At 43.2% G+C, this 16,351-nt stretch overlaps 1 protein-coding gene across 1 annotated transcript in view; it reads right to left on the bottom strand.

Moving 5' to 3' along the window:
* Positions 1 to 16,351, bottom strand: part of LOC129862357 (neural-cadherin-like) — a 133,473-nt gene that overhangs the window by 41,805 nt on the left and 75,317 nt on the right. The window contains exons 22-28 of the mRNA XM_055933906.1: positions 15,944 to 16,221; positions 10,115 to 10,329; positions 9,274 to 9,401; positions 8,941 to 9,068; positions 6,770 to 6,893; positions 6,035 to 6,215; positions 3,834 to 4,000 (exon numbers count right to left, since the gene is read on the bottom strand). Of these exons, the coding sequence (XP_055789881.1) occupies positions 3,834 to 4,000; positions 6,035 to 6,215; positions 6,770 to 6,893; positions 8,941 to 9,068; positions 9,274 to 9,401; positions 10,115 to 10,329; positions 15,944 to 16,221 (1,221 nt within the window). The remainder of the gene's footprint in view (positions 1 to 3,833; positions 4,001 to 6,034; positions 6,216 to 6,769; positions 6,894 to 8,940; positions 9,069 to 9,273; positions 9,402 to 10,114; positions 10,330 to 15,943; positions 16,222 to 16,351) is intronic.

Raw genomic sequence — 16,351 nt, 5'->3', positions numbered from 1 at the left:
TGAGTTTTTTTCTTGGTTAGGGGCTATAAATATCTTAGTTTAGCCGAATTGGTGATAGCTACTGGTGTTGGTGGACAAATAAAAGATGGTGGATTATGCTAATGTGTTTTTAGGTAATAGATTTACATCTTTACATATTGTGTCTTCCCTGTAAAACATTTTAAAAATCGGACATGTTGGCTGGATTCACAAGATCTGTGTCTTTCATTAGCTGTATTGGACTTTAATGTGTGAAAGTTAAATATTTAAAAAAAATATTTTTTTTGAATTTCGCGGCTCTGCCTTTTCAGTGGGGGTGGGGGGGGAGTGCCGCTAGCGGCACCCTCATTCTAGACAGGTTAACACCCCGGCAGTCCTACAATCTAAGCTTGATGCCCTCAATCTCACACAAATCATCAAGGAACCCACCAGGTACAACCCTAAATCCGTAAACATGGGCACCCTAATAGACATTATCCTGACCAACTTGCCCTCCAAATACACCTCTGCTGTCTTCAATCAAGATCTCAGCGATCACTGCCTCATTGCCTGTATCCGCCACGGGTCCGCGGCCAAACGACCACCCCTCATCACTGTCAAACGCTCCCTAAAACACTTCTGCGAGCAGGCCTTTCTAATCGACCTGGCCCGGGTACCCTGGAAGGATATTGACCTCATCCCGTCAGTTGAGGATGCCTGGTCATTCTTTAAAAGTTACTTCCTCACCATCTTAGACAAGCATGCTCCGTTCAAAGAATGCAGAACCAAGAACAGATATAGCCCTTGGTTCACTCCAGACCTGACTGCCCTCGACCAGCACAAAAACATCCTGTGGCGAACTGCAATAGCATCGAAGAGCCCCTGCGATATGCAACTGTTCAGGGAAGTCAGGAACCAATACACGCAGTCAGTCAGGAAAGCAAAGGCCAGCTTTTTCAAGCAGAAATTTGCATCCTGTAGCTCTAACTCCAAAAAGTTCTGGGATACTGTAAAGTCCATGGAAAACAAGAGCACCTCCTCCCAGCTGCCCACTTCACTGAGGCTAGGTAACACGGTCACCAATGATAAGTCCATGATAATCGAAAACTTCAACAAACATTTCTCAATGGCTGGCCATGCCTTCCTCCTGGCGACTCCAACCTTGGCCAACAGCCCCTCCCCCCCCGCTGCTACTCGCCCAAGCCTCCCCAGCTTCTCCTTTACCCATATCCAGATAGCAGATGTTCTGAAAGAGCTGGAAAACTTGGACCCATACAAATCAGCTGGGCTTGACAATCTGGACCCCCTATTTCTGAAACTGTCCGCCGCCATTGTCGCACCCCCTATTACCAGCCTGTTCAACCTCTCCTTCGTATCATCTGAGATCCCCAAGGATTGGAAAGCTGCCGCGGTCATCCCCCTCTTCAAAGGGGGAGACACCCTGGACCCAAACTGTTACAGACCTATATCCATCCTGCCCTGCCTATCTAAGGTCTTCGAAAGCCAAGTCAACAAACAGATCACTGACCATCTCGAATCCCACCGTACCTTCTCCGCTGTGCAATCCGGTTTCCGAGCCGGTCACGGGTGCACCTCAGCCACGCTCAAGGTACTAAACGATGTCATAACCGCCATCGATAAAAGACATTACTGTGCAGCCGTCTTCATCGACCTGGCCAAGGCTTTCGACTCTGTCAATCACCATATTCTTATCGGCAGACTCAGTAGCCTCGGTTTTTCTAATGACTGCCTTGCCTGGTTCACCAACTACTTTGCAGACAGAGTTCAGTGTGTCAAATCGGAGGGCATGTTGTCCGGTCCTCTGGCAGTCTCTATGGGGGTACCACAGGGTTCAATTCTCGGGCCGACTCTTTTCTCTGTATACATCAATGATGTTGCTCTTGCTGCGGGCGATTCCCTGATCCACCTCTATGCAGACGACACCATTCTGTACACTTCCGGCCCTTCCTTGGACACTGTGCTATCTAACCTCCAAACGAGCTTCAATGCCATACAACACTCCTTCCGTGGCCTCCAACTGCTCTTAAACGCTAGTAAAACCAAATGCATGCTTTTCAACCGTTCGCTGCCTGCACCCGCACGCCCGACTAGCATCACCACCCTGGACGGTTCCGACCTAGAATATGTGGACATCTATAAGTACCTAGGTGTCTGGCTAGACTGCAAACTCTCCTTCCAGACTCATATCAAACATCTCCAATCCAAAATCAAATCTAGAGTCGGCTTTCTATTCCGCAACAAAGCCTCCTTCACTCACGCCGCCAAACTTACCCTAGTAAAACTGACTATCCTACCGATCCTCGACTTCGGCGATGTCATCTACAAAATAGCTTCCAATACTCTACTCAGCAAACTGGATGCAGTCTATCACAGTGCCATCCGTTTTGTTACTAAAGCACCTTATACGACCCACCACTGCGACCTGTATGCCCTAGTCGGCTGGCCCTCGCTACATGTTCGTCGTCAGACCCACTGGCTCCAGGTCATCTACAAGGCTATGCTAGGTAAAGTGCCGCCTTATCTCAGTTCACTGGTCACGATGGCTACACCCACCCGTAGCACGCGCTCCAGCAGGTGTATCTCACTGATCATCCCTAAAGCCAAAACCTCATTTGGACGCCTTTCCTTCCAGTTCTCTGCTGCCTGCGACTGGAACGAATTGCAAAAATCTCTGAAGTTGGAGACTTTTATCTCCCTCAACAACTTTAAAAATCTGCTATCCGAGCAGCTAACCGATCGCTGCAGCTGTACATAGTCCATCTGTAAACTACCCACCCAATTTACCTACCTCACCCCCATACTGCTTTTATTTATTTACTTTTCTGCTCTTTTGCACACCAGTATCTCTTCTTGCACATGATCATCTGATGATTTATCACTCCAGTGTTAATCTGCTAAATTGTAATTATTCGATTTATTGCCTACCTCATGCCTTTTGCACACATTGTATATAGATTCTCTTTTTTCTACCATGTTATTGACTTGTTTATTGTTTACTCCATGTGTAACTCTGTGTTGTTGTCTGTTCACACTGCTATGCTTTATCTTGGCCAGGTCGCAGTTGCAAATGAGAACTTGTTCTCAACTAGCCTACCTGGTTAAATAAAGGTGAAATAAAAAAATAAAAAAAAACTGGCCTTGAGTAAAGCCAATGTGGCTGTGTATGCGGATGACTCAACACTATACATGTGAGCTACTATAGCGAGTGAAATCACTGCAACACTTAACAAAGAGCTGCAGTTAGTTTCAGAATGGGTGGCAAGGAATAAGTTAGTCCTAAATATATAAAAAAAACTAAAAGCTTTGTATTTGGGATAAATCATTCACTAAACCATAAACCTCAACTAAATCTTGCAATAAATAATGTGGAAATTGAGCAAGTTGAGGTGACTAAACTGCTTGGAGTAACCCTGGATTAGGGTTAATACTGTTGATACAACAGTAGCTAAGATGGGGAGAAGTCTGTCGATAATAAAGGCATTGATCTGCCTTTTTAACAACACTATCAACAAGGCAAGTCCTACAGGCTCTAGTTTTGTTGCACCAGGACTACTGTTCAGTCATGTGCCACAAAGAGGGACCTTGGAAAATTACAATTGGCTCAGAACAGGGGAGCATGGCTGGCCCTTAAATGTACACGCAGAGCTAACTTTAATAATATGCGTATAACTCTCTCATGACTCTAAGTGGAGGAGGTTGACTTCATCACTACTTGTTTTTGTAAGAAGTGTTGACATGCTGCATGCACCGTGGTGTCTATTTTTTAAACTGTATGAAACTGTCTTATGTTGCTGGACCCTTGGCAGCAGCTAATGTGGATCCATAATAAATATAAACACAAATACAAGACTCACCTCCAGACGTAAGTATTCATTCTGCTCCTGCGAGAGGAGGCTGAGGAGGACACCGCTGGGGGCGTGGGTTCGCACCTGGAGCTGAAAGCTGGAGTGACGAGCGGGGAGTGACCAGCCCACCTGGTACTGGACATGGCTCCTCCCATTGAAGGAGAACTCTGGAACTTCTGTCAGTTGAAGAGAGAAAAACATAGAATTGAATAGAGATACCATGAGGGATTCAAATACAACATATTATTAATTAATTATACTGTACCCACTACTGTATGCACTCAGTAGACAACTCGAGACAATTCACATATGTGAGAGGAGCCAAACACAGTCATCTTACGTGTGAGCCATGCATGTAAAGCCTTCAGACAATGTTACATTCCAAAAGATAGGATAATTAAAAAAAAAAAGTTACATCTTGAAGCTAACAAGAGCTCTAAACCTTCAGAGCTACAGTTGAAGTCGGAAGTTTCACATACACCTTAGTCAAATACATTTAAACTCAGTTATTCACAATTCCTGACATTTAATCCTAGTAAAAACTCCCTTCGGTCAGTTAGGATCGCCACTTTATTTTAAGAATGTGAAATGGTAGAATAATACTAAAGACAATGATTTATTTCAGCTTTTATTTCTTTCATCACATTCCCAGTGGGTCAGAAGTTTACATACACTCAATCAGCATTTGGTAGCATTGCCTTTAAATTGTTTAACTTGGGTCAAACGTTCCGGGTAGCCTTCCACGAGCTTCCCACAATAAGTTGGGTGAATTTTGGCCCGTTCCTCATCATAGAGCTGGTGTAACTGAGTCAGGTTTGTAGGCCTCCTTGCTCGCACACGCTTCTTCAGTTCTGCACACACATTTTCTATAGGATTGAGGTCAGGGCTTTGTGATGGCCACTCCAATACCTTGACTTTGTTGTCCCTAAGCCATTTTGCCACAAATTTGGAAGTATGCTTCGGATCATTGTCCATTTGGAAGATCCATTTGCGACCAAGCTTTAACTTCCTGACTGATGTCTTGAGATGTTGCTTCAATATATCCACATAATTTTCCTACCTCATGATGCCATCTATTTTGTGAAGTGCATCAGTCCCTCCTGCAGCAAAGCACCTCCACAACATGATGCTGCCACCCCTGTGCTTCACGGTTGGGATGGTGTTCTTTGGCTTGCAAGCCTCCCCCTTTTTCCTCCAAAGATAAAAATGGTCATTATGGCCAAACAGTTCTATTTTTGTTTCATCAGACCAGATTACATTTCTCCCAAAAGTACAATATTTGTCCCCATGTGCAGTTGCAAACTGTATTCTGGATTTTTATGGTGGTTTTGGAGCAGTGCTGAGAGGCCTGAGTCCTTGGCCTGAGTCCTTGCTGAGCAGCCTTTCAGGTTATGTCGATATAGGACTCGTTTTACTGTGGATATAAATACTTTTGTACCCGTTTCCTCCAGCATCTTCACAAGATCCTTTGCTGTTGTTCTGGGATTGATTTGCACTTTTCGCACCAAAGTACGTTCATCTCTAGGAGACGAATGCATCTCCTTCCTGAGCGGTATGACGGCTGCATGGTCCCATGGTGTTTATACTTGCGTACTATTGTTTGTACAGATGAACGTGGTAACTTTCAGGCATTTGGAAATTGCTCCCAAATATGAACCAGACTTGTGGAGGTCTACAATTTGTTTTCTGAGGTCTTGGCTGGTTTTTAAAATTTTCCCGTGATGTCAAGCAAAGAGGCACTGAGTTTGAAGGTAGGCCTTGAAATACATCCACAGGTACACCTCCAATTGACTCAAACAATGTCAATTAGCCTATCAGAAGCTTCTTAAGCCATGACATCATTTTCTGTAATTTTCAAAGCTGTTTAAAGGCACAGTCAACTTAGTGTATGTAAACTTCTGACCCACTGGAATTGGGATACAGTGAATTATAAGTGAAATAATCTGTCTGTAAACAATTGTTAGAAAAATTACTTGTGTAATGCACACAGTGCAGACTTGCCAAAACTATAATTTGTTAACAAGAAATTTGTGGAGTGGTTGAAAAACGAGTTTTAATGACTCCAACCTAAGTGTATGTAAACTTCCGACTTCAACTGTATGTCGTTTAGATCATATTAGGACTCTGCTATGCAATGCAGTCCACTTCACCTTATGATACCCAGAGACAACACCTGTTATAATCTGACTGTTAATTCTCTAAGGATATACCGTCTTCACAGTGGATCCCTGTGTACCCGGGCCCACACTGGCAGCTGAAGGAGTCCCACTGCCCGTTACAGCGCCCCCTGGCACCACAGACTGGTACACCCATGTTCATACAGTTCCCATCAGTCAGAGAGCAGCCTGGGGCAGTGCTGGAGGATGCCGAGGGAGAGCCAAGGTCATAGAGCTGGAGCAGAGGGAAGACAGAGAGAGGGGGGGGGGATGAGGGAAGGAGAGAGAGATATGTGGAGGGACAGAGAGAAAGAGAGAGGAAGAGAGAAAAAATACAAATTGAGGGTGAGAGAGAGAAAAGAATAAGGGAGAGAGAGAGATGGCATGATATTTTAGGTGTTTCTTCAATAATGCACAATACATCCTTTTCTGATGCCTAAAGTAGAGAGGTGCAAAGATCATGGGCATAAATGAGAGAAAGAACTTGAAGGAGAATACATTGCACCCGTACATGTAACCTGTCTGACAGCACTGATATAGTCTGACTAAAGTGGAATGTGATGACAGAGACATCAGCATTCAGAAGATGTTCCCAGCTTAGCCTTGAGCTCACATTTACATTCCTCTTGAACTCCCGTTTTTAAAAACACCTTCCAGCGAGTCAACCAAACAGACCAAGGTGTGAGAAAATAAATAAAATTGCAATGTCTAGAGCCAAGATGGAGTGAGAGAGGTAGACTGTTTTCTTGTTAGGGTGTTAGGCCAGAGCTGTAGACTTTTGTGTCTTACCTTACTGTCCACAACCAGGTTGCGCAGACAACCATTGAAGTGCTTTTGCTGTAGCTGGGGATACTCATAGGACATGTTCTCGTTGACCCCCCCTAGCTGCAACACCTGACTCCCATTCAGGTACCTGTGGAGGAGGACACACTTCACTGTCAATGTCTGACCATTCCGTCCGTCCATCCATCCATCCATCTATCTATCCATCAAGTTTGATTATTCACAATATACATATGATATACACTCACCTACGTATTTATTTGGACAGTGATGCAAAAAAAAAATTTTGGGCTCTATACTCCAGCCTTTTGGATTTGAGATCAAATGTTTCATATGAGGCGACAGTACAGAATGTCACCTTTTGTTTGCGGGTATTTTCATACATATTTGTTTCACCGTTTAGAAATGAAAGCACTTTATGTTCTAGTCCCCCCATTTGAAGGTGCCATAAGTATTCGGACAAATTAACTTACAGTACCAGTCAAAAGTTTGGACACACCTACTCATTCCACAGTATTTTCTACATTGCAGAATAATAACGAAGACATCAAAACTATGAAATAACACACATGGAATCATGTAATAACCCAAAAAGTGTTAAACAAATCAAAATATATTTTATATTTGAGATTCTTCAAAGTAGCCACCCTTTGCCTTGATGACAGCTTTGCACACTCTTGCCATTTTCTCAACCATCTTCATGAGGTAGTCACCTGGAATACATTTCAATTAACAGGTGTGCCTTGTTAAAAGTTCATTTGTTGAATTTCTTTCCTTCTTAATGCGTTTGAGCCAAGCAGTTGAGTTGTGACAAGGTAGGGGTGGTATACAGAAGACAGCCCTATTTGGTAAAATACCAAGTCCATATTATGGCAAGAACAGCTCAAATAAGCAAAGAGAAACGACAGTCCATCATTACTTTAAGACATGAAGGTCAGTCAATCCGGAAAATGTCAATAACTTTGAAACTTTCTTCAAGTGCAGTCGCAAAAACCATCAAGCCCCATGATGAAACTGGTTCTCATGGGGACCGCCACAGGAAAGGAAGACCAAGAGTTGCCTCTGCTGCAGAGGAGAAATTCATTAGAGTTAACTGCATCTCAGATTGCAGCCCAAATAAATGCTTCACAGAATTCAAGTAACAGAAACATCTCAACATCAACTGTTCAGAGGAGACTGCGTGAATCAGGCCTGGTAGAATTGCTGCAAAGAAACCACTACTAAAGGACACCACTAATAAGAAGAGACTTGCTTGGGATAAGAAACACGAGCAATGAACATTAGACTGGTGGAAAACTGTCATTTGGTCTGATGAGTCAAAATTTGAGATTTTTGGTTCCAACCGCTGTGTCTTTGTGAGACGCAGAGCAGGTGAATGGATGATCTCTGAATGTGTGGTTCCCACTGTGAAACATGGAGGAGGTGGTGTGATGGTGTGGGGGTGCTATACTGGTGACACTGTCTGTGATTTATTTTGAATTCAAGGCACATTTAACCAGCATGGAAACCGCTGCATTCTGCAGTGATACGCCATCCCATCTGGTTTGCGCTTAGTAGGACTATCATTTGTTTTTTAACAGGCAATGACCCAACACACCTCCAGGCTGTGTAAGGGCTAATTGACGAAGAAGGAGAGTGATGGAGTGCTGCATAAGATGACCTGGCCTCCACAATCACCCATCCTCAACCCAATTGAGATGGTTTGGGATGAGTTGGACAGCAGAGTGAAAGAAAAGCAGCCAACAAGTGCTCAGCATATGTGGAAACTCCTTCAAGACCGTTGGAAAAGCATTTCAGGTGAAGCTGGTTGAGAGAATGATTCCACAATGATTACATCAAGCTGGTGACTACACACTTGTTGGATGCATTTGCAGTTTATTTTGGTTTGTTTCAGATTATGTTGTGCCCAATAGAAATTAATTGTAAATATTGTATTGTGTCATTTTGAAATCACTTTTACTGTAAATAAGAATATAATATGTTTCTGAACACTTCTACATGAATGTAGATGCTACCATGATCACAGATAATCATGAATGAATCGTGGATGGATAGAGGTTATTCATTTTTGTTATGCTTTTCAGAGGAACCATTTTGTCCATCCACAATATCTTGGCTGGCTAGAAGGTGTGATTGGTGCGATGTTCCAAGGGGCGGGGTTCTGAGGAGGACATTACCTGTCCCTATTAGGCGTGACTCCTCTGACCTCACAGGAGGAGCGGTCCTCAGTCATGGCCCAGCTGTCCACGCCCTCAGTTTCCATAACGATGGCACTGGAGCAGCGGTCCAGGGTGAAATGCACATCCTGAAAACAGGAGCGAGGTTATAAACATGTGTCTGTGTGTGTTTCTGTGTGTGTGTGTGTGTGTATGTGTACACACACACACACACACACACACACACACACACACACACACACACACACACACACACACACACACACACACACACACACGCGCGTAAGAACATGAAAGAATGTGTTGAATACAGTCATCTAATAGTCCATTTACTTTACTGTTGCTTCTAACATCCAGTCGGTGCCAACGTCTGTCAGACACAACCATGTTGCCCTGCAACTGCAGGACCAGGGTCCCAGACCCGTGGTTGATCTTCAGACTGGGTGTTCCACCAATTAGCTCTGAAGGGAAAGAGAGATCATCAATATCAGCATCATCACCATGCCATTCCACCTACAGACTTAAAGGGTCAAAGTTCTACAGTGGTGTAGGATGCTCTTCTGATACTCTTAGAGGGATGTTGTTCAGTGTCAAATAGTAAATTCATACAAATGTACATACATTACATGAAACTGTATATATAGAGTTCATTCCAAAGGTATGGATCATTATTTTGGTCTACAATGATGAAAAAGTAAATCAATAAACAAGGCTACATTGTTTTAGTTTGAGTGGCTTGACTCTGTATCGGCTGTATGACTAAGCAACCCAATAAATCCAAATCATGCTGAATATCTCCCACACATCCAGTTAGTTATTCAATTCATGCACCTTGGTTGGACTGGGAGGCAGCGACAGTCTACATTTGCCATTGTGTAACAGAGGTGGTTTGTTAAACCATACTAGCCTGATGAATAACCTTGCTTGTATCATCCCCCCCAAAAAACAAGTTAGCTCCAAGCTAATGCCCATCGCTTAGCTCAGCGGGCTAACGTGTCTTACTGAGGCACGCAGACGACCCAAGTTCAAATCCCAAGATGATGAGTAACCTTGCCTGAGACCTAAAATCCAGAGTTACAGTAGCGTCCAGTTAATGCCTAGACTTTAGCTCAGATGGCTTTTGTGATCTCCATTACACGGGTTCAAATCCTGGGTGGGTAACATATTACCCTACCTATAGCCATGTAGTCCTCTGGGTCTCCAGGCTGCAGGGTGGCCAGGGGCCCGCTGTAGAGTAGCAGGCCGTCCTCAGCCTCTGTGATGAACTCCAGGGAAAGATGGCTATCAAAGCACGGCCTTATGGGAGGAAACCAAGCATAGCCGTTGCCAAGGAAACTTCGCCTCGTCTGCTGGCATTCAGGACCCTCATGCTGCGATGGGCACTGGCACCTGTGGTGGCATGAAACAAAAGCAGCCCAGAGAACATTAACAGTTATTTCTTCCCTATTGAAACATTATGATGGGGCTGGCTCTACTTTCATATATCTCTGTGTAAAGTGCTGTGGGATGTGACTATGTTTATAAATGACAACATACAGTAGACAGACAGGAGAATAGGACTAATAAAACATACCACATACAGTAGCTGCTAGTGCATTAGGCATGAAACACATCAAGTACATATGAGAATACTGCATTTAATACATTAGATAGCCTTATCACATTGTTCAGCCTGTGAGCCTCAACACAGGTTTTGTTGCTGAAAAATCCCTTACAACCGCTCGGCAGCACATCAGATCCCTTTGTTCGAACATGATTCATACTTTTCTAGGTACCCTACAGTATCACTGATTCTCAATATCTCCTTGTTTCTGACCCATTACTCTGCTGTGCAGATTCCCTGGCATGGTGAAGCGCATGTGTGTGTTAAGCTAGCAGTGGTCCATAGAAGAGCTCGAGTCTGTAATCAAGGCAAAGAAAGGGAAAGGAGAAGTAGTCGCCGATACATCAGCTAGAGTGCTTCTTCATGGTATTCCTCCCAACTAGCTCTAGAATTAGACATTCATAAAAATGTTCTCAAACATCAAATTTCGAAGTTGTTGCAAACTTTAATTTTTAAGGTACATGCTGACCAGACCAGTATCACACGCATGTTGATTTTGTCCAACCAAACCAGACGCGATCAGGACACGCAGGTTGAAATATCAAAACGAACTCTGAACCAACTATATTAATTTGGGGACAGGTCGAAAAGCATTAAACATTTATGGTAATTTTGCTAGCTAGCTAGCTGTTGCTAGCTAATTTGTCTTGGGATATAAACATTGGGTTCTTATTTTACCTGAAAGGTACAAGGTCCTCTAATCCGACAATTAATCCACGGATAAAAGGGTGTACCAAGTTCGTTTCTAGTAATCTCCCCTCCTTCAGGCTTCTTCTTCTACTTTGGACTTTATATGGTGGTTGACAACCAACTTTAAGGTGCATTACCACTATCAACTGAACTGGAGTGTGGACCTAAGTTCATCTTTAAATCACCAATGTGGGTATGTGCTCCTAAAAACCAATGGGGAGATGGCAAGTGGGTATATGCTCCTAAAAACCAATGAAGAGATAGGAGAGGCGGGACTTGCAACCAAGTTCTATTTTAGCTCCTGGCTATGCAAACACTCATTGACGTGCGCGAACAGTGTTGGTGCAATGATTGAATAACATGTACAGTATCAGTCAAAAGTTTGGACACACCTACTCATTCAAGGGTTTTTCTTTATTTTGACTATTTACCACATTGTAGAATAATAGTGAAGATATCAAAACTATGAAACCAGCATGGCTACCACAGCATTCTGCAGCAATACGCCATCCCATCTGGTTTGTGCTTAGTAGGACTATCATTTGTTTTTCAACAGGTCAATGACCCAACACACCTCCAGGCTGTGTAAAGGCTATTTAACCAAGAAGGAGAGTGATGGAGTGCTGCATCAGATGACCTGGCCTCCACAATCACCCGACCTCAACCGAATTGAGATGATTTGGGATGAGTTGGACCGCCTGTCACACCCAGATCTGTTTCACCTGTCTTTGTGCTTGTCTCCACACCCCTCCAGGTGTCGCCAATCTTCCTCATTATCCCCAGTGTATTTATACCTGTGTTTGTCTGCTGCCAGTTCTTGTCTTGTCAGGTCTTACCAGCGTGTTTTCCCGTCTCCCTGCTTTCTCAAGTTCTGTTTCCTAGTTTCCCCAGTTCTGACCATTCGGCCTGCCCTGACCCCGAGCGAGCCTGCCGTTCTGTACCTTATTGACTCTGCCCTGGATTACAGACCACTGCCTTTGACCTGTCTTTTGCCAATAAACATCTGTATGCTGTATGCATCTGGGTCTTATCCTGAGTTCTGATACCGCCGAGTGAAGGAAAAGCAGCCAACAATAGCTCAGTATATGTTGGAACTCCTTCAAGACTGTTGGAAAAGCATTCCAGGTGAAGCTGGTTGAGAGAATGCCAAGAGTGAGCAAAGCTGTCATCAAGGCAAAGGGGGGCTACTTTGAAGAATCTCAAATATAAATATATTTAGATTTGTTTAACACTTTTTGGGTTATTACATGATTCCATGTGTGTTATTTCATAGTTTTGATGTCTTCAGTATTATTCTACCGTGTCGAAAATAGTAAAAATAAAGAAAAACCCTTGAATGAGTAGGTATGTCCAAATTTTGACTGGTATACATGTTATGGGATATATAGACATTATGGACAGTATGTGATGGGATGTATAGACTTTATGGACAGTATGTGATGGGATGTATAGACATTATGGACAGTATGTGATGGGATGTATAGACATTATGGACAGTATGTGATGGGATGTATAGACTTTATGGACAGTATGTGATGGGATGTATAGACTTTATGGACAGTATGTGATGGGATGTATAGACATTATGGACAGTATGTGATGGGATGTATAGACTTTATGGACAGTATGTGATGGGATGTATAGACTTTATGGACAGTATGTGATGGGATGTATAGACTTTATGGACAGTATGTGATGGGATGTATAGACATTATGGACAGTATGTGATGGGATGTATAGACATTATGGACAGTATGTGATGGGATGTATAGACATTATGGACAGTATGTGATAGGATGTATAGACATTATGGACAGTATGTGATGGGATGTATAGACATTATGGACAGTATGTGATGGGATGTATAGACATTATGGACAGTATGTGATAGGATGTATAGACATTATGGACAGTATGTGATAGGATGTATAGACATTATGGACAGTATGTGATGGGATGTATAGACATTATGGACAGTATGTGATGGGATGTATAGACATTATGGACAGTATGTGATAGGATGTATAGACATTATGGACAGTATGTGATAGGATGTATAGACTTTATGGACAGTATGTGGATAGAATATTTAGTGTATCTGTAGAATACACAGGATAGAATAGTATGTATACAGCAATAGTTGAATATGATAGCATTGACTAGAATACATATGAAATGAGTAAAACAATATGTAAACATTATTAAAGTGACCAGTGTTCCATTATTTAAGTTACCAGTGATTCCAAGTCTATGTACACAGGGCAGCAGGGTGGTAGCCGGCTAGTGACAGTGACTAAGTTCAGGACAGGGAACTGGGTGGAGGCCAGCTAGTGATGACTATTTAACAGTCTGATGGCCTTGAGATAGAAGCTGTTTTTCAGTCTCTGGATGGACGTTGAATACTGACATGTGTCACAGGTGAAATGGCTGAAGCCTCCACTTCTTCATGCTATTCCTCCACTTCTTCATGCTATACCTCCACTTCTTCATGCTATACCTCCACTTCTTCATGCTATTCCTCCACTTCTTCATGCTATTCCTCCACTTCTTCATGCTATTCCTCCACTTCTTCATGTTATACCTCCACTTCTTCATGCTATACCTCCACTTCTTCATGCTATACCTCCACTTCTTCATGCTATACCTCCACTTCTTCATGCTATTCCTCCACTTCTTCATGCTATTCCTCCACTTCTTCATGCTATTCCTCCACTTCTTCATGCTATACCTCCACTTCTTCATGCTATTCCTCCACTTCTTCATGCTATTCCTCCACTTCTTCATGCTATACCTCCACTTCTTCATGCTATTCCTCCACTTCTTCATGCTATTCCTCCACTTCTTCATGCTATTCCTCCACTTCTTCATGCTATTCCTCCACTTCTTCATGCTATTCCTCCACTTCTTCATGCTATTCCTCCACTTCTTCATGCTATACCTCCACTTCTTCATGCTATACCTCCACTTCTTCATGCTATACCTCCACTTCTTCATGCTATTCCTCCACTTCTTCATGCTATTCCTCCACTTCTTCATGCTATACCTCCACTTCTTCATGCTATTCCTCCACTTCTTCATGCTATTCCTCCACTTCTTCATGCTATTCCTCCACTTCTTCATGCTATACCTCCACTTCTTCATGCTATTCCTCCACTTCTTCATTTTATACCTCCACTTCTTCATGCTATTCCTCCACTTCTTCACGCTATTCCGCCACTTCTTTATTGTATGACTCCTCTAGTGAATCTGCATGCCTACTAGCCGTAAACAGTAATCAAATAAATGCCTTAATATAAAGTGAAATACACGCAGAGAGAAAAATATCCCTTTGAATCCAAAACAGGACAGAATATTCTCAGACCCCTGGTGAAACGTGATGTGAGACTAACTTGCCTTGGTAGATAATGTCAGAGCCATCTATTTTCATGTGGCGTCGTATCTGAGTGGATGGCTCTGCTTTGTACAGTTAGGGGCTGTTTTCTCTTTCTGTCAAAATCTCCAACTCTGTTTATTCTGCAGAGGGCCAAGACATGTCAGGAATACTGATCCATACAGAGAGAGACAGGGGATGATTCTGTGGTGTGTGTACACACACATACATACATGGAGAAAGCATGCACACACGTTTGTGCCTGAACATACACTCACGTACACACGTACACATACATATACATATACACACACACATAACACACCTTCCCAGGCATTCTCCATGTGACTCCAGAGAGCAATGCCAATCCAGACTCCAGAGCACAGGTCATGTTTCTTCCTCTGACTGACACGGTCTGATAAGGCCAATGTCTCAGACTGGCTATTAAGCTCTCTCGACATGGGATTTGCCCAAAATGTGATTTTTCACACACATTCTGAATACACATTGGGTTATATAGCAGCATCTATATTCTGACAAGGGCTCTCTCACAAGACTGCAGACTACAGCATGTTTTTTACTAGTGCCCATAGGGCTCTGGGACACACCCCATGAGTGTGATCTTCATGTTCTAAGGCCTTAAGGCAGACGTCTGTTTGCCTTACTTAACTTTACATGTTCAAGTAAATGGTATTAAGTGGGATTCTGAAAAGTTGTCAGCACTTGGGAGAGGGGTGTGTAGTGCTTGTTGTAATCTCACTGGCCCACATTTCTTAAATCCTACCAATTCTCATCATCAAATTAGCTCCATGCTATTTCCTCTGTGATACACCCACATGGGGCCTTGTACTTTTTAAAATGGATTTCTGACTGCTTTATATGGTTAGCGTTCAAGGCTCTAATATATAATTATGAGGCAATTTATCATCAAGCTATAGATTTTTTTACCCTGAATTTATTGTCATTCTTCTTCTCTAATTTATTCAGATTGGTGTCATTTCTGATTATGGTATAATTTTCTCCACATCAACATCTGTGTCTAGATTTCCTCCTGTCTATTTCTATCACCTTCTCTTAATTATCTCTCAATTGTCTCCGATGGAAGGATCTTTATCTTGTGTAATAAATAAATTACCATAAAGACAGGATACGATCGTGTTCGGTAGAGTTAAAGCAGAAGAAAAAGCTCCGAAATAGAGTGAAAAAATGAGGAACTATCTGCACATGTTCAATAAGACACTCTTATTTGTGTTTTCTGCTGCGATGTGCCCTAATGAACAAAACCCAGTTCACATAGTCCTCAGGTGATGGTATTGCTTTGGTCCCTACTCTCTGCTCACCTGTACCCACTGAGGGTATCCATGCAGGTGCCTCCATTGAAGCAGGGGTTTGTAAGGTAGGAGGAACACGCCTGATGGACCCGGTCCCTGGCAGAGCAGCCACACCGGGCAGAGGACATCATCGTCACAGACACCAGTGCTATGTTCCCGGCATCGACCAGAGTGGGTGTGTCACTGACGCTGAGCTGTGTGGAGCAGCCGCCACCCGGCCTGCAGTCTGTGTACACACACTCATCCACCTCTACCTGGGACACGTTCACCCGCAGCAGAGACTGAAGCTGAGGAGACGGACAGAGAGAGGGGTTGGGGGAAGAGAAAGAGGGGGATAGAGAGAGATGGAGAGAGAGAGAGATGGAGAGAAAGAGAGATGGAGAGAAAGAGAGAGGGACGGAGAGAGAGGGAGAGAAA

This window comes from Salvelinus fontinalis, chromosome 9, assembly GCF_029448725.1.
Source record: "Salvelinus fontinalis isolate EN_2023a chromosome 9, ASM2944872v1, whole genome shotgun sequence".
Classification (NCBI taxonomy): Eukaryota; Metazoa; Chordata; class Actinopteri; order Salmoniformes; family Salmonidae; genus Salvelinus; species Salvelinus fontinalis.
This window is presented reverse-complemented; position numbering and strand designations above follow the sequence as displayed.